Source organism: Rhineura floridana, chromosome 4, assembly GCF_030035675.1.
Source record: "Rhineura floridana isolate rRhiFlo1 chromosome 4, rRhiFlo1.hap2, whole genome shotgun sequence".
Lineage (NCBI taxonomy): Eukaryota > Metazoa > Chordata > Lepidosauria > Squamata > Rhineuridae > Rhineura > Rhineura floridana.
The window spans coordinates 189,762,351-189,786,189 of NC_084483.1; the positions used below are offsets into that span (position 1 = coordinate 189,762,351).

At 44.1% G+C, this 23,839-nt stretch overlaps 1 protein-coding gene across 6 annotated transcripts in view; it reads left to right on the plus strand.

The window, feature by feature from the left end:
• NINL (ninein like) overlaps positions 1 to 23,839 on the plus strand; it is a 63,200-nt gene that overhangs the window by 32,918 nt on the left and 6,443 nt on the right. For 4 of the 6 annotated variants that reach the window (XM_061625615.1, XM_061625614.1, XM_061625619.1 and 1 more), the window contains 9 exons: positions 1,985 to 2,074; positions 11,009 to 11,165; positions 12,704 to 12,769; positions 14,273 to 14,382; positions 15,298 to 15,644; positions 18,064 to 18,168; positions 20,820 to 20,912; positions 21,822 to 21,891; positions 23,463 to 23,747. In XM_061625615.1, the coding sequence (XP_061481599.1) occupies positions 1,985 to 2,074; positions 11,009 to 11,165; positions 12,704 to 12,769; positions 14,273 to 14,382; positions 15,298 to 15,644; positions 18,064 to 18,168; positions 20,820 to 20,912; positions 21,822 to 21,891; positions 23,463 to 23,747 (1,323 nt within the window). The remainder of the gene's footprint in view (positions 1 to 1,984; positions 2,075 to 11,008; positions 11,166 to 12,703; positions 12,770 to 14,272; positions 14,383 to 15,297; positions 15,645 to 18,063; positions 18,169 to 20,819; positions 20,913 to 21,821; positions 21,892 to 23,462; positions 23,748 to 23,839) is intronic. The other 2 variants (XM_061625616.1, XM_061625618.1) reach the window with 1 other exon arrangement.

The following is a 23,839-nucleotide window of genomic DNA, read 5'->3' on the forward strand; positions in this document are numbered from 1 at the left end:
ATTTTCCCACTTATTACCAGTCCTATTTGAAGGAGATCTTTCTTTATTAACGCAATTTTCTCTTTTCTTTGGTCAGCCCGTTATTTATTTGACATTCACTCATCTCGTCCATTACTGCTTTTCCTTTATACTTTCCATCTTTAATTGGTTTCGTTTGGACCCTGGCTTTGTAAATATTATTGACTAGCTGATTCTCAAAGAGAGGAGCAAAATGTGGGGCCTGTCTGGCAAGTGACAGCCAGCCCCTTACCACCTCCTGATCAAATTTGTAATTAAACCAAGGACTGCTGGATCAACTCCCTGAATGTTTACTGGCCCTCCTCCTTTTCCTTTTTGGGAGGTTCTGGTTTCTGCTGGGATGGATGCGAGGTGTCATAGTGTATTTTGTTTAAGAGATTTATATCCCACCTTTTTAGCTTAAAAAGTGCTCAAGCTGGTTTATGAAGAGAGTAATTTTGAAAGACAATAAAATTATCAAAACAATCCCCCACCTAATAGCACAGCTAGCAATGTAAGCAGCTCAAAAAATAAACGAAAGGAATGCTAATGATCAGTAGAATCACGAGAAAGCAGGACAGACGTTTGTTGATGGCTTCATCGTCGCCTTCTAGGCAACATGAAATGTGCCTAATGAGTGGTTGGTGGCCTCTTGCGGGCTTCCCCCAGGCACCTGGTTGGCCACTGTGAGAACAGGATGCTGGACTAGATGGGCCACTGGCCTGATCCAGCAGGCTCTTCTTATGTTCTTATGTTCTTATCTACTGCACTTCTCCAGGTGATTGATCCTCCCTCCATTGTTGCACCTACAGATTCCTCCAAGATATGCCCAGATGATCCCAATAATGTAATCAAGGCATGAAGGTTCTGGCGAAGGCCTATGTTATTCCAGTCCTCCTTGGGATCCATTTTGCTCTCTCTCTCTCTCTCTCTCTCTCTCTCTCTCTCTCTCTCTCTCTCTCTCTCTCTCTCTCTCTCTCTCTCACTCACACACACACACTCTCTCTCTCTCACACACACACACACACTCTCTCACACACACACACTCACTGACTCACTCACACACACTCACACACACTCACACACACTCACACACACTCACACACACACACACACACACACACACACACAAATCTAGTGACAGGACCTAAATATCTAGCAACTGGATGCCGTCTCCTAATTCAGGGATGGGGAACTAGATCTGGTCAGTGGATCGAATCCTTATCTCCCACACCCAATAGGCCAAGTTTGATAGGTGGGCAGGGCTGCCTTCCTCTCTGTCACCTGAAGTCACAGTAATGTCAGGTGACTCACTTTTGCCCACATTGACAATCAGCCGATCATTAGGGCTTGCAAAGGGCCGCATGGAGCAGTGGAATCCCTGACAATTGGCTGACCATTGGGGCTTGCATAGCTCTGTTTCTGGCATTTTGTAAGTCTTGACAATCAGCTGGTCTTGGGACTTTACCTGCCCCATGGTTTCTTTGCCTGCCCCATGGCATCCTATATGACACCAGGCATAGGTCAGGTCAGTGTGGCTTGGCAAAAACGGCCTTGTGGGCCAAATGGGCAGTTTCCCCACCTAGCTTGATTGGGAAATGCCTCAGTGAGCTACCCTTTTCTGCCCCCACTCACATTTTTTTAAAAAAAGACAAGCCTGGGATTCTGTTGTTTGACCACTAGTCTTCAGACTTCATTTCTTCCAGATTCTGGCGCAGATCTCTGCATAGGATTTTGGCCTATTTCAGTTAACTTTCAGCTGTGCTCTTATTTTAGTTTCTTATTGCAAAAAAGAAAAAAGCATGTATTTGAAATTAAGTGTTCTTGAAACTGATGGAGCTTCGAAATAAAACTTATTTAAAGTCTAGCCTTCCACTTCTGAATACGTTGGCCCCAACTAAGTAGTGAGTGAAGATACAAAATAATTTCTCCATTAATCCCATTTCTTTCTTTCTTTCTTTCTCTTAAACATCTTTGGTGGCTTTAGCTGGGACTACTGAATCCACACAGCACAGAGCTCTTTGATCAAGAAGAACACTTTGCCAAAATCATTAAAGAATATGAGCAGCAGTGTCGGGTAGGTGGCCTGTCCTTGTTATAAATGGCACAGTGTATTGTAGAGTGGGAGGTGCACAGCGGAAAGACTGGAGAAGCAGATGACAGTCTTCATTCACATCTCATAAAAATCAAGGCCTTGTGTCTCTCTGAACTAGCTAAGGAATCTTCTGATACGTACCTACACCATTTCATTAATAGCACATTTTAGTATAGCAGTTAAAACACAAAGGTCCAACGCAGAGGCTAAGCTCACATGTAATGCCAAACCATAGTTCAGTGTTGCATGACCAAAGCTCAAACACTCCCTCTCCACTCATGCTTATTTTACTAGTCACTTCCTGGTTTGCATAAACCATAGTTTATCAATCAATGCTAACCAGCAAACTATGGTTTGTGCATGACCTACAAACCGGAATTGTGCACACACATTGAAGCTGGTTTGCAGTCTTGGTTTGGAGATCAAATGCAAACTATAGTTAGGTAGTTCAAATGTAGCAGCAACCTATTGTTTCTGCTAAAGCAGAAGTAACCTAATTATCATAAAGGGAAGATGGAGTTTGTGGACTTCAGGCTTGGTCACTTAATACCAAGGTATGTGGTTTGTCACTGCATGTGAAGCTAGCTATTTGCTTACTTTCTCTTCTCATCCCTACACAGCACCTTAGGACTGGCCCATTGCATTACCACCTACAGTATGTACTGCATATATTTCTTGTTTTCAGCTTCACACAAGATGCCAGTACACTCTACTCTCTATCCACAGGAAGCACAGACAAGTACATTGATGAAGTGTTAGTCTCTTCATGATTGCAAAAGCAGGAGCTGTTTGTATGCCTGTTATTTTAGAAGGAAATATTACTCTAGCTCTTCCCTTGACCCTGAAATTTATTTTTGTGTTTAAAAGCACAAAAGCCAAAATTAGGTCCAGTAATTATATTTGAGGTGTTAGGTGTTTTTGGCCACAGAGGTTTCAGTTCAGAATTCTGTAGTCTGTGAATATGGAATGCTGGACACTTTAGAAACCATAATCGTGAATCTATGAAATGAAGTAGAGAGTGGCAAAATTCCACATCTGCTCCAGAACAGTAGGAGGAGATGATAGTTTTCATATAAAGGAACGAATGAGTTTCCATGTCAGTGAATGAATTTGACTTGAAGGAACAAATAAGATGAATTCCTCTCCCTATATTTATTTATGTATTTAAATATGTATAAGCCACACTTTTCATAAAAGTACATCAAAGCATCTTATGACATACAAAGGCTTCTGAGGAAGCTTAGCAGTCATGGAATAAGAGGAGAGGTCCTCTTGTGGATAAGGAATTGGTTAAGAAGCAGAAAGCAGAGAGTAGGAATAAACAGACAGTTCTCCCAATGGAGGGCTGTAGAAAGTGGAGTCCTTCAAGGATCGGTATTTGGACCTGTACTTTTCAACTTGTTCATTAATGACGTAGAATTAGGAGTGAGCAGTGAAGTGGCCAAGTTTGCTGACGACACTAAATTGTTCAGGGTTGTTAAAACAAAAAGGGATTGCGAAGAGCTCCAAAAAGACCTCTCCAAACTGAGTGAATGGGCGGAAAAATGGCAAATGCAATTCAATATAAACAAGTGTAAAATTATGCATATTGGAGCAAAAAATCTGAATTTCACGTATACGCTCATGGGGTCTGAACTGGCGGTGACCGACCAGGAGAGAGACCTCGGGGTTGTAGTGGACAGCACGATGAAAATGTCGACCCAGTGTGCAGCAGCTGTGAAAAAGGCAAATTCCATGCTAGCGATAATTAGGAAAGGTATTGAAAATAAAACAGCCGATATCATCATGCCGTTGTATAAATCTATGGTGCGGCCGCATTTGGAATACTGTGTACAGTTCTGGTCGCCTCATCTCAAAAAGGATATTCTAGAGTTGGAAAAGGTTCAGAAGAGGGCAACCAGAATGAACCAGAATGATCAAGGGGATGGAGCGACTCCCTTACGAGGAAAGGTTGCAGCATTTGGGGCTTTTTAGTTTAGAGAAAAGGCGGGTCAGAGGAGACATGATAGAAGTGTATAAAATTATGCATGGCATTGAGAAAGTGGATAGAGAAAAGTTCTTCTCCCTCTCTCATAATACTAGAACTCGTGGACATTCAAAGAAGCTGAATGTTGGAAGATTCAGGACAGACAAAAGGAAGTACTTCTTTACTCAGCGCATAGTTAAACTATGGAATTTGCTCCCACAAGATGCAGTAATGGCCACCAGCTTGGACGGCTTTAAAAGAAGATTAGACAAATTCATGGAGGACAGGGCTATCAATGGCTACTAGCCATGATGGCTGTGCTCTGCCACCCTAGTCAGAGGCAGCATGCTTCTGAAAACCAGTTGCCGGAAGCCTCAGGAGGGGAGAGTGTTCTTGCACTCGGGTCCTGCTTGCGGGCTTCCCCCAGGCACCTGGTTGGCCACTGTGAGAACAGGATGCTGGACTAGATGGGCCACTGGCCTGATCCAGCAGGCTCTTCTTATGTTCTTATGTTCTTATCCTGGTCAGTTTTTAGGCTGCAGACAAAGAATGTAGTTATCCCAAGTGATTAAGTAAGTTGCCTCCTATGGTGATGCTCACCTTTTTGTGGAGTCAGTAGGACATCATTATGTTGTTGGATGGGCATTTTATGTACTTTGTATTGCTCATTTTAAAATGTTTCTGTTTTTAAATTGTTCTTGTGCAGTGTGTTTTATTTTTGTTAAGTTGCTTGCATGGCTTTAAAAGAGGATTAGACAAATTCATGGAGGATAAGGCTGTCAATGGCTACTATCCATGATGACTGTGCTCTGCCTCCATAGTCGAAGGCAGTATGCTTGCAAGTGCCAGTTAATGGAAACTGCAGGAGAGGAGAGTGCTCTTGCACTCAGGTCCTGCTTGTGGACTTCCCATGGGCAACTGGTTGGCCACTGTGAGAACAGGATACTGGACTAGATGGGCCATTGCCCTGATCCAGCAGGCTCTTCTTATGTTCTTTGAGACACTTTCATTGTATAAAGCGACTGATGAATGAAATAAATAATAATTTCAAAGTTCTCAAATGAATGAATTTAAAAGGTGGAGGGAGGACTCTTATTTTTTAAACTGTTAGCAGTCGAGTTTTTCTATACCAAAATGTGGACCAAGGAATTTTTAATTTCAAAAAGGAAGGCTGAGTTTCCCCCCAACAAGCCTAGTTTGATTACCATAAACAGCCTAGGACTTGGGCCAGAGAGATCTGAGTTCAAATACTAGTTATGCCAAGGAGCTTGCTGAGTTCCTTTATTTACATCCTACATTTGTGCAGAGGAACATAGGAAGGAACATAAGAAGCTAACTGCCTTATACAGAGTCAGACCATTGGTCCACTGAGCTCAGTATTGTCTACACTGACTGGCAGTTGCTCTCCAGGATTTCAGACAAGACTCTTTTCCCAGCCCTACATAGAGATGCTAGGAATTAAACCTAAGACCTCATGCATTGAAAGCAGATGTTCTGCTACTGACCTACGGCTGTTTTTCACATATCTGCCCAGTATTGCCTACCCTTGGCTTGGCAATGGGTCACCAGAGTCCGGGACTGAGGTATTTCTCATTACTTGCTACTTGAGGCCGGGGATTGAAACTGAGGCCTTCTACTTGCAGAACATGTGCTTTGCTACTGAACTATGGTTCCTGCCCCAATTTGACTAACATGTCTGTGCCATCTTGAGCTGCTTGGATGAAGAATGTAATAGTCTGTGTCCAGATAATGTTTTGAAATCACCTGGTGTAGTTCAGTTTTGTGAGTTTACGCCGGGCCTGGGATCTCTCAGATGGGAGACCACATGGGACGTGCATAACCACCTCTGAGCTCTTTGGTGGAAGAGGTTGATTACAAACTGTGGTTGTGCCCCTCCAGGCCTCTCTAAATGATCCTTGGGACTCTTTCCAGGCCACACACTCTCCTGGGCCATGCCCCTGATTTGCACCTTCCTTGAGTGTTTTTGCTTGGCTGGAACGTGCCCCTGAACTTTCATTATGCTGCTTGCTTGCCTGGGTGAAGGACAGAGAGCTCTCGTGTGAGTGTGTGTGTGTGTGTGTGAGAAACTAACCTACCGTACAGAGGTAAAACTCACCTGTATTGCTGCACCTACTTTTGCCTTTCGCTCCACCCGCAACTGGCCTATGGCCTCTACAAGGCTGTGCAGAAGGAAATGTGGCCTTCAGGCTGATAAAGTTTCTCTGTCCCTGGCCTAAATGTTCGGTACTACATCTCATGAATTACAGAGCCCTAGACAAGCATACAACTCTCCCAACTAAAAGGGGGAAAGCTCTAATCATACACTAGAACAAGGAGATTGTAACCTAAGAGCCAGATTTGATTTGAATAAAAATTGGGAATAACTAGCCAAATTGTTCTAAAGAGAACTTGGAGAATGCTACCGTTGCTATTTTGGCTCTAGATATAAGAGTTGCTCTGTTTCTTGCAAGAAGGGAATTGCAATGTAATAACTGTCGAAAGTGATAGCGCTATTGCAGAGCAGTTATTTGCTCTTGAGTTATTTCATGTATTCTGTTGCCAATTCAGTCCTCCCTGTTTTTTTCAAACTCAACATTTGGTGTTGCTGCATATTCATAGAGGGTGAAGGTGAGCACTTTTCTGTTCTCAAGCGTGTGCATGTTTCAGTGGTGTCCTGTTTGTACAATCTGCATGAGGTCTTGTTGCAGCTTGAAATGTCTGGAGTATACAAGCTTTTTTTGTTTTCTAAAATGCTTGAATTTACAGTTCCATCAATTTATATATCACAACTTACTTTTTATACCCTTTGTGTTGAGTAGGCTTTTATCCTTTCCCCCTCAGTCAGTTTTGCACTTTTAAAGTTATTTTACATGTCAGATCTTTTAATTCACCTATGTCCACAGCTCTACCTGTTCTGTTTCCCAGGCCTCACTGTGGCTCCGGTAAGCTCCAGTAAGCTCAGGTACAGTGCCTTGCAAAAGTATTCAGACCCCTGACCAATGCTTTCATATTACTGAATTACAAATGGTACATTGTAATTTCATTCTGTATGATATTTGATTTTGAAACACTGAAACTCAACATCAGTTATTGTAAGGTGACATTGGTTTTATGTTGGGAAATGTTTGTAAGAAACATAAAAAACTGAAACATGTTGCTTGCACAACCCCCACACATTAATATTTGGTAGAGCCACCTTTCGCTGCAATAACAGCTTTAAGTCTTGTGGTGTAGGTATGTAGCAGCTTTGCACAGAGTCGGAGGGATTTTGGCCCATTCTTCTTGGCAGTTTCGCTCCAGGTCGTTCAGGTTGGTTGGATGTCGCTTGTGGACCACAATTTTCAAAGAGCGCCACAGATTCTCAATGGGATTGAGATCAGGACTTTGACTGGGCCACTGTAGGACATTCAACTCCAAGGTTGCTTTGGCCTTGTGCTTGGGATCATTGTCCTGCTAAAAAGTGAATTTCTTCCCAAGCTTCAGTTTTTTAGTAGACTGCAGCAGGTTCTCTTGCAGTATTTTCCTGTATTTTGCTCTATCCATTCTTCCTTCAGTTTTAACAAGATGCCCAGTTCCTGCTGATGAGAAGCATCCCTACAGCATGATGGTGCCACCACCATACTTCACTGTAGGAATGGTGTGTCTTGAGACATGGGCAGTGTTAGGTTTGAGTTTTGGCCAAAAAGCTCTATCTTGGTCTCATCTGACCACAAAACCTTTTCCCACATTGCAGCTGGGGCACTCTCATGCTTTCTGGCAAACTCCAGACATGCTTTCAGATGGTACTTTTTGAGTAACGGCTTCTTTCTTGCCATCCTCCCATACAGGCCAGTGTTATGGAGAGCTCTTGATATTTTTGACTGGTGCACCATTACTTCACTCTCAGCCACTACACTTTTTTTAAAAAGATGTTTTTAAAGATGTTTTGTCCTATTATATTTTAAAGTCTGTTTTTATGATGTTTTAAATTGTTTTTAGTGCTTTTGTTTGCCACCTTAGGCTCCTACTGGGAGGAAGGGCGGGATATAAATCAAATAATAAATAAACTCTATAGCTCCTTCAAAGTGATTGTTGACCTCTCTTTGGCTTCTCTTACAAGTCTCCTTGTTTGAATGCTGAGTTTTGAGGGACGGCCTTTTCTTGGCAGTGCCTGTGTGGTGTGATGCAGCTTCCACTTCCTGATTATTGATCCAGCTGTGCTCACTGGGATATTCAAACACTTGGATATTATTTTGTACCCTTTTCATAATCTATACATTTGTATTAACATTATCTCTCACTTCTGTAGAATGTTCTTTGGTCTCATTTTCCTTCAGATCCGCAGCCTGACCAATGATCCTTCAACAGTGGGGTTTTTATCCTGACAATGTGACAGCAACTTTAATGGCTCACAGGTGGAGGCCAATGGTAAGGTGACTGTGTCCTAGATAGGGCAGTTTATTTCATCTGTGTAAACTGGGAGCTTCCACAGCACAGGATACAAGCAACATATTTCAGTTTTTTGTTTCTTACAAACATTTCCCAACATAAACCCAATGTCACCTTACAATAATTGATTTTGAGTTTTAGTGTTTCAAAATAAAATATCATGCAGGATGAAATCACAATGTACCATTTGTAATTCAATAATATGAGAGCATTGGTCAGGGGTCTGAATACTTCTGCAAGGCACTGTATCTCTGAGGATCAAGTGTTATACTCTTATTATTGAACAAGTATTTCAGTTCAATGACTGTACTACAAAATGTTAGGCATTTGCTGAAAAGGGGTCAATTTAGTTTTTAGAAATGCATGGAATAAGTGTTGCCCTTGCTCCAAATAGGAAAAACTATCTTGGGACCAAAGTTCACCAATAGTTCTCTTTCTAAGGTCTTTTGCATGTGCTCTTTCTTCCACACATCCATCTGACTGGGTGTGCATCTTTTATTTGTCCATTTTAGCATAGTATCGCCACATAAAACACATTCACAGATCCCAGTCCTAACCCAGTCCATATTAGTTTGGGATTAAATATTCTGCAGATGAAACTTGCTCCCAAGCAAATAGCCAAAATCCAGAGAGTTGCCTGTGCTGTTTATTACATGGATGTGAAAACGTACGAGTACAGTGAGCCATGTGAAAACAGGCTGCTGAATGAGATAATTATTTAATCATCTTTGTGCAAGGAGATAGCTGTTTTGTGTGTGGAAGCTTTTTTCTGCATATGGAATAGCTCTCTGGATTCTTCCTAGCGTGCTCGGAATTATAAACTTAGATTGGGATCCAGAAACTGGAGAAGCATTAATGTCCATGTAGAAGTCCTTCCTTATGCATATGAGGTTGTTTGGATCCTAGACTCGAGATTTGATAGTGGTTAGAGCAGGGGTCGCTAACCTGTGGCTCTCCAGATGTTGCTAGAGTCAAAACTCCCCATCATCCCTCCCCATTGGCCATGCTGGCTGGGGCTGACGGGAATTGGAGTCCAACAACATAGGGAGGGCCACAGGTTCCCCATCCTTGGGTTAGAAGCTGAAATGCACACATACATGACTGCAAAAGAACACAAACACATTTTTATAAATTACTGAAATCTCAATGTTTTACATAATTATTGTAGGCATCGCCAACCTAGATATCTTGGTCTACAACTCCTTTCAGTCCAAGCCAGCATGGAGAAGAATGCTATGAGATGGTTAGATTATCTGTCATTTGGCTGGAGCATGCTCTGCAGTCTCTTGAGAGATTAGGCCTGAGGTGATGGTGATGGTGATACCTGTAAAAGAATGGGCACCAGCAGAGTGCTGATCCAGACTCTGGGGACTCATTTTAATTATAGGCGCACTACATGATACTCTTTCTGGCTCATCATTAAATGTCGTCTGAAAATGTCGTCACACAAGGCTCGCTTTAGGTCTGCTCCTAGACTTGTTTGAAAGCATTTCCAGGGCTGCTCACTCCCACCTCAACATGGGGCTGTTGGGATAAGAGTTGCATACCAAGGCTTCCACATGTTTGGGATTGGATAGCAGTAGCACAGGGCTGCAGTCTGGTTGGCTACTGCCATAGTCAGTGTCTGAATAAATGTGTGTTAGTCCCTGGAAATAAAGCAAGGCAAGACATGATACGGCTGTGGCCAACGTCTCATGCAAGGGAGCGTCAAGGTGCGAGGAAAATGATTTTGGGAAAGGGCTGGAGGGCATCTTCTTTATTACATATTTTAAAACATTGGAGTTTGGCTGTGCTTTCAGTAGTTTTCCTACAACACAGTCTGGGACCTCTTAGTGTGTGTGTCTTTAAAAAAACAATTACGTGTGTTAAGAAATGTCAGAAATCTCAAATTTCTTTGTGGAACTGCTGCTGCCAGGGTTCCTTAGCTTGAATGCCTGGCTGTAGAATAGACTTCAGATTTGTTTACCTTGGTAACAAAAGCAAACAAATATAAATTGTGGCAAAAGGTTTTATTGGATCCAATTAAATTTTTGGTGTTGAAGGCAGATCATGGAATGTGAAGTAACTGTGGGTAAAATAATCATACCTGAAGCCTCCCTAGCAGGTGGTGGTCCAACTGTCTTTGGGCAGCTCTTCCTGTTGCTGAACCAGTCTTGTAGTTAAGTCGAGAATGTCTGAATACTTAACACGCATTCCTGTAACTTTAAGCTATTGTGTTGCATCTAAAAGTTCCCTTTCTCTGAAGGATGAGAATCTTTCTATGCAACCCATGAGGTGCTTGTGCTGTCCTTGGTGAACAGAATGAACAGTCACTTCTTGTCTCTGTGAAGAAAGGTTTTAATAGGCTTACAGTGGTTCAAGTGCCTTGGTGTTCCAACAGTTTTCCTTCTTTATCGTATACCTGTGATAATTATTTGTAAGTACACCTCATTGTTCTGTTGAGGTCTGGTTGCTCTTTACCCCATGAGGCAGTTCTGAGGGAGGTGTTCCAGGTTTTGAGTCTCACTGGTCTTCACTTGCAGGATCTACGTGACAAAAATGACGAGCTGCAAATGGAGGTTGAAAAACTGCGTCGTTTCCATTTGCATGAAAACAAGCAGAACTTAACCTGGCATAGAATGAAGGCCAACGAACTTGGGGGAAGGCTGCTGTGTGAAAACGTAAAAGCCAGAATTCCAGGTGGGTGAATGAAAGTTGGTGTTTAGAACTTAATGTAGGTTAATTAAAAAAAGCAGCTGCAGTGGTGGCTGTTGGCCACAATGGGTTTAGGAACAGGGCTCCTCTCTCCTTGCCTTTCCCTCCATTGTTCAGAGGCAGAATGCCTCTGACTACCAGCTGCCAAGGGTGAAATGGGGGAAACTATGGCTCATTTGCCCATCCTGGCGGATCAGTCAGATGGAATGCTAGATGAGATGGATCTCATGTTAGACTGCTTCTTCCACACCGGATCAAATTCATAAATGGTCTGTGTGAAGGTTAGAGTCCCGGCATTGCCATTTATTTATGAATTACCTCTTCACAATATATATTTTAAAAAATTACTGTGATATGCTACAGCGTATCACAGACTAGGATCTGGGAGACCAGGCTTCAAATCCCCACTCGGCCGTGAAGCTCTCAGCCTAGCCTACCTCACAGGGTTGGTTTATTTATTTATTTGATTTATATCCCGCCCTTCCTTCTGGCAGGAGCCCAGGGCGGCAGGGGTTGTTGTCAGGATGAAAATCTGAAGGGGGAGAGCTATGTTTGAATGCCACCTTGAGCTCCTTGGAGGAAAGGCAGGGCATAAATGTAGTAATAAAAAAATGCTACAGAGGTTCAGAAATGTCACAGCTGGTTTATTTCAGCTTTGTCACAAGGCTAATGGGTAGATTAAATATATGTCCTCCCTGCATCTCACATACTCCATGCCCCAGCTTTGTTTTACTACTAATGTTTGATGTGCCTTTTATAAGTGTGTGTGACTCTCTGTGGGGTTGGGCTTGTGGCTGTGTAGCCTTGTGCTGGTGTAGTTTTTGCCTTGCCTTTTTATTTTGGTGCCCCGGGGGAGAGGGGTGCTGTTTGGTTTGTGAGCCCTGGTAGGTGACATTGGCTCTTGGGTCTCATGGCCACAGTATTGTACTAATGCAAGGAGGCTGTGATGACTGATGCCCGTTGGGACTGGCGGGGCAGAAGGCAAGAGAGGCCAACAGCAGGTGGAACCAGAGCTAACAACAAGCAGAGCCAACTAATTCAAGTTTTGTCCCCAGCCTCCTCCTTGCTGAGTTGTGCAAGGGCAGCACTAAGTCTAAGGAAGCAGCGCCATTTCCTGGGCTGGTTGTAAGCAGGCAGGCCAGTAAGTGAATGTAGGCTGAGGGTGATGGGGCAGTGTCCGACTTGCCCTAATGGACCAGCCTCCACTGTAAGGAGGTATCCAGGTCCTTCCCCCCCATCAACTTGTGTTAGACCTTGCACAGGGTAGCTATGCATGGGCACCGTTGCCCTAGCGCAGTTGGTATGATGCGTCGTTCTGGCACAGGAGCTCTACTGAGCGTCCTGCTGAACTGTTCAGATGCTTCATCATTCTGGCACAACGGTCCTTGCACCCAGTCCTTTCTTCCACATCATAGGGGTAAGTTGTGGATCACAAGGTCCCCTGCTTTTTTTTGTGTGCTTCTGCTATACTGTCTCTTTGAAGAATTTGCGTCATCATAGATGTGTAACCTTTTTATTTTAAGGCAACATACCAAAAGATGATGAGCTCCTTCTTGGAAGCCAGCGCTTACCAGTGGCAGGCCAAAATGGTAAGAAACATATACTCTGTGAGTGTATATTTTCTGAAAAGGATTAAGCGTTAGGATACATTCCACCTCAAGAACTCTAATCTCGTCCAACCTACTCCCTTGATGGTAGGATATCCAGTATCAAACAAGTCTTGACAACCTGCTTTTTCTCGGTATACCCCAAATAGTGAAATCCCACAACATTCCAGGGATCTTCTTCCAGGGCTATAGATATTCCCCCAAATGTTTCAACTATAGATGTAGCTGTCCGTAATTTCAGCGCATAGCTCTTGCACCAGTGGGTAGTAATAAATACTATATTGTATTTCCTGCCCGCCTCCCCAGATAGTTTAAACTATTATCTGTGATCTTTTTAATCTTCTTCCCTGCCCCCTTTAAGACTTAAAGGGTATGCTCAGTGGGGAGTTGTAGTCAATCCCACATCCTGGCACATGTACCTGTATAATGCATGCATTCTAAACACTTGTGTATTTTTCCTTCTGTTTATGTCTTTTGTTTTCTTAATGACATATGTAGTCTATGGCTCTTCTAAACTATGGGGTTACTGACAGACTGGCAAAGTTTCAAAGTGTGGTCAGTCACTGTGCCAGCGTTCCCAGTTGTGTGCAGAGTCTGCTGTTGTATGCACCTAGAGCCACTTGGATGGCTTTAAAAGGGGATTAGACAAATTCATGGAGGACAAGGCTATCATCAGCTGCTAGCCATGATGCCTTTGTTCTACCTCCACTGTCGGAGGTAATATGCCTCTGAATGCCAGTTGCTGGAAACTGCAGGAGGGGAGAGTGGAGCTGTGCTCATGTTCTAATTGAAGGCTTCCCATCTGGTTGGTCGCTGTGCGAATAGGATGCTAGACTAGATAGGTCTTTGTCCTGTTCCAGCAGGGCTCATATTCTTAAATCAAAGGGGGGATAATGGGCACAATCCTGTTTCCCTCCACACCTTGGTTGAATGCCTAGAGAGGAAGCAGGAGAAGGAAGCAATGGTGCCTAAAGCAGAATATGGTGCTTCAAATGAGGTCTTGCATTACAGAGGGGAATTGCCACTTCTTGAGGCACGCAACTTTGCTTGTTCTTAATTCAGACTAGAATGGCCTTGGCAGCTTTTTTTCTTTTATTGGCAGCTTAGAGGGGTATCGATGAATTTGCCAAGTCTACAAAGGAAAAGGTTATGTTTCCAGATGCTTCAGTATACATCTCACTGGACAGATTCAAAACTTAAGAATATAAGAAGAGCCTGCTGGGTCAGGCCAGTGGTCCATCTAGTCCAGCATCCTGTTCTCACAGTGGCCAACCAGATGCCCATGGGAAGCCCGCAAGCGGGACCTGAGTGCAACAGCATTCTCCCCTCCTGAGGCTTCCAGCAACTGGTATTCAGAAACATGCTACCTCTGACCCTGGATAGGCTGCATTCTCAATGATACAGTTGAACTGCAAAAGTTAATTGCAAAGGTGTGGGTGGCCAAACTCCTGCCTTTTTTCTTTTCAATAATCATTTTATTTGTAGGAGTACTTCTCATGAAATCCGATCCCTATTCAGTAAGTATAGAAATGGAGCTCCTGGTAGAAGAACTGAAAGAACAGCATCAAGATCTGAAAATACAGCTGGAAACCAAGGTGAGTCAAGGAGGAAGACTCAGACAGATGTTAAAATGTCAATTTATTTTCATGTTAAAATCATAATAATAATCAATAGGTTTATTATATTTGGCATGCAATCTTCAGATTGCTTGTTCAGCAGGATACAAATTGTCTTCAGTAGAACTATGTTTGAATTAAGTCATCCACATTCTGTAAGTTTTGTTGATAAAATACTCATTTCTTTAAGTAATTTTTTACATCTAATCCCATTTATGATAATTGCATATTTTTAGCTTTGTTGTAAATTATGGCAGTAAGGGAAGACTTGTTATGGCTGTAGAGAAGAGTGACTAGGTCCAAGCATGGCTGACAAGTTGAGCTCTAGTTCTGAAAGGGATTAGTCTTTTTGATGCAAGATTTTGTTGCTGTCGGAGGGTGATGACTAGAACCAGGGCCTTTTCAGTAGTGGCCCCCGAACTGTGGAACAGTCTTCCTGATGAGGTGCGCCTGGCGCCGACGCTACTATCTTTTCGGCGCCAGGTGAAACCCTTTTTATACTCCCAGGCATTTTAAAGTGTATTTTAAACAGCATTTCCGTATTTTGGATGTTGTTTGGTTCGTTATTGTTTTTTTATTATTATTATTATTTATTGTATTTATTGTATTTATATATTGTGCTTGTTTTTATCTTTTTGTACACCACCCAGAGAGCCTTCGGGCTTAGGGCGGTATATAAATTAAACTGAATAAATAATAAATAAATAAATAAATCCCACTCTCTTGAGATTGGTGAGAAAGCCAAATGCATTTAATTATAGTTTTTGCAATGCACAAAGCCTTGCTTCTAGGACCAAGTCATTAACTGCAAAGTAAAGATTTTAAACCATCTTGTGTGTGTATGAACTGTGCTACCTTAAGGATGCACAAAAAGTTTTTTTTAAACTGTTCTAGGTAAACTACTATGAAAGAGAAAGAGAACTAATGAAAAGGATCTTTGAGAAGGAAAGGAAGGAAATTGAACAAGGTTTTAAGATTGAGATAAGTGAATTGGAGGAACAGAAGAGTGATTTGGAAAAACTGAATCTGAAATGCCAGGAGGTGATAGATGGCTTGAAAGACCAGATTCAGAAACTAGTTCCTGCCCAAGAACTCAAGAAGAGATTTGAGAAAGAGACGTCAGACATGGAGCAGTACTATACCAAAGAGATTTCCAATTTGGGACAGAGATTGGCCCAGGAAAGGGACAGATTGGAAGAAGACATGAAGATGAAACATGAAACTGAGATGCATCTCATGAGGTCTGGTGGCATTGGCTTTTTAAAAGTCTAAACATGGGCACTTGCCAATATGAACTCCTCTCTCTCTCTCCCCCCCCCCCGCAAACAAGAGGCATGATCAGAGCTCGACAGCACATTCCAGCCAGACGGAAACACTTGGGAGTGCAAAGCAGGGGCAGTGTGGGGTAGCAGTGTTCTGGCAAATTCAGAAGTGTAGAGTCCCTTCATGTTAGGCATAGCCATGTCCCCCCTTTTGTGCTGCTGGGTTGAAAATGAGATCCTTGTTCATGACTTCTCTCACAACAACAGATGCCCCCAGTAGTCAATAAACATGAAAGGGGAGAGTGTTAGCTACTGAAAAGAGTCTTCTCGGTGGCTGGCTTGCCTCATTTCACTCTGATTGGCTTGTAGGATGCTGGAGACATAGGGACGCTGCTCTCAAAAAAGTTAAAGGTCTAATCCCCCCCGAATCCCAAGTGTCATGGCCCCGTCAGAGGACTCATCAGACGAGGATGACTCGGGAGTAACAGCAGCAGACCCAGAAGGAGAAATGGAGGAAACTCTTGAGAACCCAGCTCCTTCTCCCCCTCAGCTGCAGAGCACCCCAGACACAGCTGAAGCCCTTCAGCCAGACGCAGTCAGTGAACAGGATACTCCCCCCTCACCTGCAGAACGTAGACAACAGAAGGTCAGGCAGAAGAGGGGCAGGCCTGTCCACTTAAGGCCAAAACGCTGATGGCTCACACCTGCTGACAAACCTGCTCCTTAAAAGTCAAACCTTGGGTTCAGCTTGTTGCTGACTACAACGTCAGGCGTGACCACTGTGTGTCTTCCTATCCCCTGAACCTTGACTTGGACTGATCTCTCAGCAAACTAGACCCGGACCTTCACTGACGTCTCTTCTGGATTTCTGGCTTGGCACGTAAGCTTTGAACGGCCTCTGCCCTTATCTTGCTTCCTCCTTGCTAGCCTGGCAGATTTATAGCCAGGCTGCCGGCTGAGGACTTACGGCCTGGCAATTACCAAGGAATCTCCAGGCCTGCCTGCACCCCCACCGACACTGCTGTCTCAGTGAAGAGCTGACACCAAGTCAGCTACACCCCTGGTGTGGGGTGTGGCCAGGGGAGAGGAGGTGTGGTCTGGAGAGAGTTCCAAAGGCCAGATAGGGAGACCTGGAGGGCCGGTTTGGCCCCCGGGCCTGAGGTTCCCTTCAGTGTAGAAGCTGAGAGCAAACCAGGAGGAAAAGATTTTAAAAACTGCAGGATGAAAAAAACTGTAGGTGGAAGACAGCGTTAACAATGGACAAGTGCAGAAATTCAAGTTGAGCAGTCATAGAAACCAAATAAAGCAACACTGTAACTTGACATTCCTAATTTTTTTCCCCTATGCATTGTCCTAGTGTTGCAACAAAGAACACTCTGGGATTGCCTACTAGTGTGCTATTATCACTAATGTGCTCTTTCACAGCAGATGTTCTTTGAAATAAAATGGATGGTTCTGTTATAAAAATGAATTCATTTTTCAAAAATGATTCGACTAATGATTGCATGCTTGCTTATTTACTTTTCGGCTTGTTCACATGTTACATTTTATAGTAGAGATTATCCATCTTCCCAGAGAAATAGTGTTGTTTTTTCCCTAAAGAATTTTTCCTAAATTCAGACTTTGGGTTCTCTGTGTTGATGTGCCATGATGCATTTTGTGCTGGGAGAATGCTTAATGCACACAATTACATGAAATGTTGCCTGATATCAAAGTACAGTGTGCCTTCTCATATGGGGCAGTTTGGATCTCTGGGTCACAACTGGTGACCAATGATCAAGTTTGCATGCTGCATCCCATAGCACAGAATTCTAGTTCTGTCTGACGGCACTTTAGAAGAAGAAAGTCATAGATTCTTGTCTGTGAACATGAAACCACAAGCAAAACCTTGGAGCTGGTAGTTTCGGGGGAGGAGGGTTGGCAGCTCCACAGGACGTAGAAAAAGAGTTAAACCCAGCCAACCTGCAGATACTATGTAAAGAATAAAAACTGTGAATGTGAAATGCTTCCACACATTTAATGCCACATGTAGTTTTGCCCTAACCCTGCAAGTGGTGCAATGGAAGCAGAATCTGTGAATAACTTCCATCCATCAAAGGTGTCATCTTTGATTTCTGTGAAGTAGATGGGTATAAAAGGCATACCTGGAAGCAGCAACTTTAAAAAGTGTTGGACATAATAAGCTTTACTTTTTGAATCTGGCAAAGTGAGTTTGCTTGTATCGAAATTGGCCAACACAACTGGCTGTTCCCAGCCATTTTATTTCAATGGAGAGACTATAGTTCTCCTCCTAATAGCTTTTAGCTGGCTGAAGATGGCTAATCTGGTTTCCCAGTTTCTTTTATACCCACCCCCACTAACTGTAGTCCTTCAATATTTTTTCTCTCCCACAACACAGAATTGAACTCCACAGAATTTCAGAAGACAACGTTCTCCTAAAAAATAAACTTGGAAGATTTCAGCAAGAATTGGAAGACGTTGGTGAAGCAAACAGAAAGCACAGGTTTAAAAATGGGGGGGATTTTTCCTGGAAGCTTTCAGAGGAACTGCCTCAACTTAGAAGAAAAAGCAGGAAGCCATATATCTTTCAAAGAGGCAATCTATTGAATAAAATGACCCTGTAACGTAGAGAATTGAAATATTGATGAAAGGGAATGCAGGGGCTAGCCACATACAATGTGACCTCAGAACATGACTGCGTGCATGCAATAAAGTATGTGCACGTATGTATGTCTACTCCAGTTAAAGCGACAGGATGCTCAGGTCTACATGAATGTTGCATGAATACATGTACAGAACTTGCCAGTCTGGTCCTTTATGGCAGCTTAAATTTGTAGGTGGATGTGGGGTTTAAAGGGATGTGAAGACTAGAGGAAAAAAGCAAGACCACCAGATCCTCCCACTATAAAAACAGCTTTGCTTTTAATAGTCATACTATTAATATCTTTAAAGAAGAATCATTTTCAAGATGCTTTAGAGTTGACAACTAGCTTATAACGCTTTTGTGAAGCTGCATTTTTTTTCTGTTTTGCAAGTTACTTGTGCTGATATTGCAAACAAGCAATAGTTTATTTATTTTTTATTTATTTAATTTAATTTATATACCGCCCTAAGCCAAAAAGGCTCTCTGGGTGGTGTACATAGAGGATAAACAAGAAAATATATGAATAGAATAAATATAAGAAAATCAAAAAGCAAAACAAACAAAGAACAAAAACCAAACATCAGAATATACCAGTAATGAAATCCTGTTTTAAAATACACTATAAAACATTTTTTTTAAAATAGAATATTTAAAATTTTTAAAATGCCTGGGAGTATAAAAAGGTTTTCACCAGGCGCCGAAAAGATAGTAGCGTCAGCGCCAGGCGTACCTCATCGGGGAGACTATTCCACAATTCGGGGGCCACCACCGAAAAGGCCCTGGATCTAGTCACCGCCCTCCGAGCTTCTCGATGTGATGGCACTTGGAGGAGGGCCTTAGATGTCGAGCGCAGTGTACGGGTAGTTTCATATTGGGAGAGGCGTTCCACCAGGTATTGCGGTCCCATGCCGTGTAGGGCTTTATAGGTCAAAACCAGCACTTTGAATTTAGCCTGGAAACAAATAGGAAGCCAGTGCAGACGGGCCAGAACAGGTGTTATATGAGCGGACCGTCTGGTCCGCGTCAATAGTCTGGCCGCTGCATTCTGGACTAACTGTAGTTTCCGAACTATCTTCAAGGGCAGCCCAACGTAGAGCGCATTGCAGTAGTCCAACCTAGAAGTTACCAGAGCGTGAACAACTGAGGCGAGGTCATCACTGTCCAGATAGGGACGTAGCTGGGCTACCAGTCGAAGATGGTAGAAAGCGTTCCGTGCCACCGAGGCCGCCTGGGCCTCGAGAGACAAGGAAGGATCGAAAAGAACTCCCAAGCTATGAACCTGTTCCTTCAAGGGGAGTGTAACCCCATCAAGAACAGGATGAACATCCTCCATCTGGGCAGTGAAGGCACTCACCAGCAGCGTCTCGGTCTTGTCTGGATTGAGCTTCAGTTTATTAGCCCCCATCCAGTCCATTATCACGGCCAGGCAACAGTTTAGTACGTTAACAGCCTCACCTGAAGAGGATGAAAAGGAGAAATAGAGCTGCGTGTCATCAGCATACTGATGACAACGCACCCCAAAACCCCTGATGACCGTACCCAGCGGCTGCATGTAGATGTTGAAAAGCATGGGGGACAGTACCGATCCCTGCGGGACTCCACAACGGAGAGTCCAGGGTGTCGAGCAGTGTTCCCCAAGCACTACCTTCTGGTGACGACCCATCAAGTAGGAGCGGAGCCACTGCCAAGCAGTACCCCCGACTCCCAACTCCGTGAGTCTCCCCAGAAGGATACCATGGTCAATGGTATCAAAAGCAGCTGAGAGATCAAGGAGAATCAACAGAGTCACACTCCCCCTGTCCCTCTCCCGACAGAGGTCATCATACAGGGCGACCAAGGCTGTTTCGGTGCCAAAACCGGGCCTAAAACCGGATTGAAATGGATCAAGATAATCAGTGTCATCCAAGAGCCCCTGGAGCTGGCCGGCAACCACCCGTTCCAGGACCTTGCCCAGGAACGGAACATTCGCCACAGGTCTATAGTTGTTCAGGTTATCTGGGTCCAAGGAGGGTTTCTTCAGGAGTGGTCTCACCACCGCCTCTTTTAGGCAGTCAGGGACCACTCCCTCTCTTAAAGAGGCATTTATTACCTCCTTGGCCCAGTCGGCGGTTTCGGACCTGCTAGCTTTCACCAGCCAAGAGGGGCAAGGATCCAGAACAGACGTGGTCGCCCGCACCAGTCCAAGGATCTTGTCAACATCCTCGAGCTGCACCAACTGGAACTCATCCAATAAATGGGGACAAGACCGTGCTCTGGATGCTTCATTAGGACCAGCTGCTATAATATTGGAGTCTAAGTCCCGACGAATGCAAGCGATCTTATCTTGAAAATGCCTGGCAAATTCATCACAGCGGGCTACAGATGAATCTATAATGTCCCGAGGGCCAGAATGTAAAAGCCCCCGTACAATTTTAAAAAGCTCCGCTGGGCGGGAGAGTGATGACTTAATACTATCAGCAAAATATCTCTTTTTTGCTACCCTCACCGCTACTATATACTGTTTTGAACAGGCACTTACCAAGGCATAATTACATTCATCGGGAGTCCGCCTCCATCTGCACTCAAGCCTTCTCCGCTCTTGCTTCATCGCTCTCAGCTCCAAGGTATACCATGGAGCTGTATGAGCTCTGCAAGGGAGAGGGCGCATGGGAGCGATTGTGTCAACCGCCCGGGTCATTTCCATATTCCACAAATCAACCAGGGCTTCAACAGGAGCACCAGTCTTCTCAGTCGGAAAAACCCCCAGAGCCCTTTGGAAACCCTCAGGATCCATTAGTCTCCGGGGGCGGACCATTTTAACAGGTCCCCCGCCCTTGCGGAGGGAAAGGGTCGCTGTGAGCCTAAACCTCAGCAAGCGGTGATCTGTCCATGACAATGGTATAGATGATAAGTCCCCAACCTCCAGATCACCATCTCCATGTCCAGTGGCGAAGATCAAATCAAGGGTATGTCCCGACACATGTGTCGGGCCAGTAACAAATTGAGACAGCCCCATGGTCGTCATGGAAACCATGAAGTCCTGAGCCGCCCCAGATAAAGCAGTCTCGGCATGGATGTTGAAGTCCCCCAGTACCAATAGTCTAGGGGACCGCAACAGTACCTCCGAGACTACCTCTGTCAGCTCAGTTAGGGAATTTGTTGAGCAGCAAGGCGGGCGGTACACCAACAAAATTCCCAACCTGTCTCTCTGGCCCAACACAAGGTGGAGACATTCCAAGCCAGTCGTCACTTGGACAGGGTGCTTGGTGAGTGAGCAAGAACTCCTATAGACCACAGCAACCCCGCCTCCCCGACCTTCGGTTCTACCACAATGCTGAACCATATACCCAGGTGGGCAAATCTGGGAAAGAGCAACTCCTCCCTGGTCACCCACCCAGGTCTCAGTTATAAATATTTTTATAGTTAAAAATAGTTGCGACTTATGGTAGCATTTCCCCCCTATTCAGAATCTATACAAAGTATGTTCGAACCAATGTGATTCTACAAGTTAAATTATTTTTATCTTTCTTCAGAAAACACATTGACGAATTGATGGTGGAAAAAGAGAAGGCCATGTATGGAATAGAAGAATTAAATCAACTGGTAAATAGATAGCTATGAAGTAGCCAGAATGCAGTTAGACCTGCCTTCTCACAAGGCCTGGGTCAGGAATTTTGAATTGCAGCTCAAAGCAGCAGAGGGAGCATGTGATTTGGAGCTGATAAAATGATCTGCTTATAGGTGATGGAAAAAACCTTCTTAACACCCTGGAAAGCAGCTGCCAGTCTTAGACATAGGAATCAGCCTTATACCAAGTCGGACCATTAGTCTGTCTGGCTCAGCACTGGCTATGCTGACTGGCAGCTGACTCTTTGGAGTTTCAGACAGGGGACAGTGTTCCAACCTCGTCTGAAGATGCAAGGGACTGAACCTGGGACGTTTTTACATGTGAAAGATGTGCTCTTCCACTGAGCGATAGGTCCCTCCCAAGAGTAGACTATATTGGTATTAGTGGTGAAAGTTTGAGCTGGTATAAGACAGCTTCCTGTGTTCCTAGACAAATATTTCTCCACCAGCTGCTTTTTCCAATGCGTGGCATATCAGGAATCTGAGCTGGGGCAGGGGGAGATGGGAAGTCTGGATGGGAAGGGGTTGCAAGGGAGAAGTGGTGGGAAAGGTTAAGCCTCCCAGCCTGCAGCTTCTGAGGTGCAATTTGCACCCCTTGCCACTTTGTAGTGATTCACCAATCACTTGAGTTGCCTCAGAATGTCTAGTTCTGCCAATAGTTACCCCAAAAGTAGGGCAAATGAGGCAGCTGTTGAATAATGTTCTGCACCTCTTGTGAATATTGTAGCTTGATTAACAAAATGGATGGGTTAACTTCTGTAGCCTTTTTTCAATAAATGCTTTACAGTTCTCCTAATTTTATCCTTGCAAGGTTAGGCTGAGGGACACCATGTCCTGGTCTGTAGTGTGCCGAGGGTCAACCGGGGTGGAGAACAAGGTGAGGTTCAGGCTGAACGCAAGGCAAGGTGGGGTTCAGGCTGTGCTCTGGGGAACACAGAGCTCCAAAGTTGCTCTAGTCAGGAGCAAGATGAATCTGAGCCCTTATATAGCAATAGCAGCAGGTGCAGCCTGATTGTTAACACCACCTGTGCTGCAAGGTGCAGCTTGACATAAAGGGGCCCAGACCTCCTTTCCAGTAATCTCCTGCTGTGATGGTCTTCTACAGTGGAGTCCTTGGGAGTTAGAGAATGATAGTGCCACATCTTTGGGCTGGGGGAGGGGGGCACTGGCCCCACAGTTAGCAGTGCCTCTGAAGCTGGCCCAACACGCCCTTCCCTTTCAGGTTTAGAGTCCTCGCCTCCATCATCTGGAGTCCTGGTCCCTGACATAATTGATTTTGCCGAAGTCTATTCAACAACCTCTGGTTGAATTTAAATTTTCAGTGCCAAAACTAAACACTGTCCCACCTCTCAAAGCGTCGTTGTTGGTTGTTATATGCCTTCAAGTCAATTATGACTTATGGCGACCCTGTGAATCTTTTTTGGGTTGTTAAATACTAACAAATCAGTCGTAATGCTAAAACATGGAAGGTGCACAGTTCCCCATGCCCTCCCCTCCGGATATGGTGAAGGCCCCAGCTTTGAATGTCTGCAACTTGTTCCTTTTAGAATAAGCACTACAAGGAGGAAATCTTTCAGTTAAATGCCAGGACAGATCAGCTGAGCCGTGAACTCTCTGAGCTAAGCAGCAATAATAAGGCCAATCAGAATACAATCGGTTTACTGAATCAGAGGTTTGTTGAGCTGGAGAATCAAAAAGAGCACGAAGCTGTGGTTGCCACGCAATTTCAGGAGGCCTCTGCTGAATTGACAAAGGAGCATCTTCAGCGGCAGTTGGCATGGCTGGAAGAGAAGGCCCTGCTAGAGGAACAGCTGAAGATCTCCAGGGAAAAGGTAAGGTTGAGCTAAACAGGGAGTTTGTATTCTTAGGAGGGACACATCACTTCTGGGCTGTAATGTGCTATTGCAGAGAGACACAAACCACT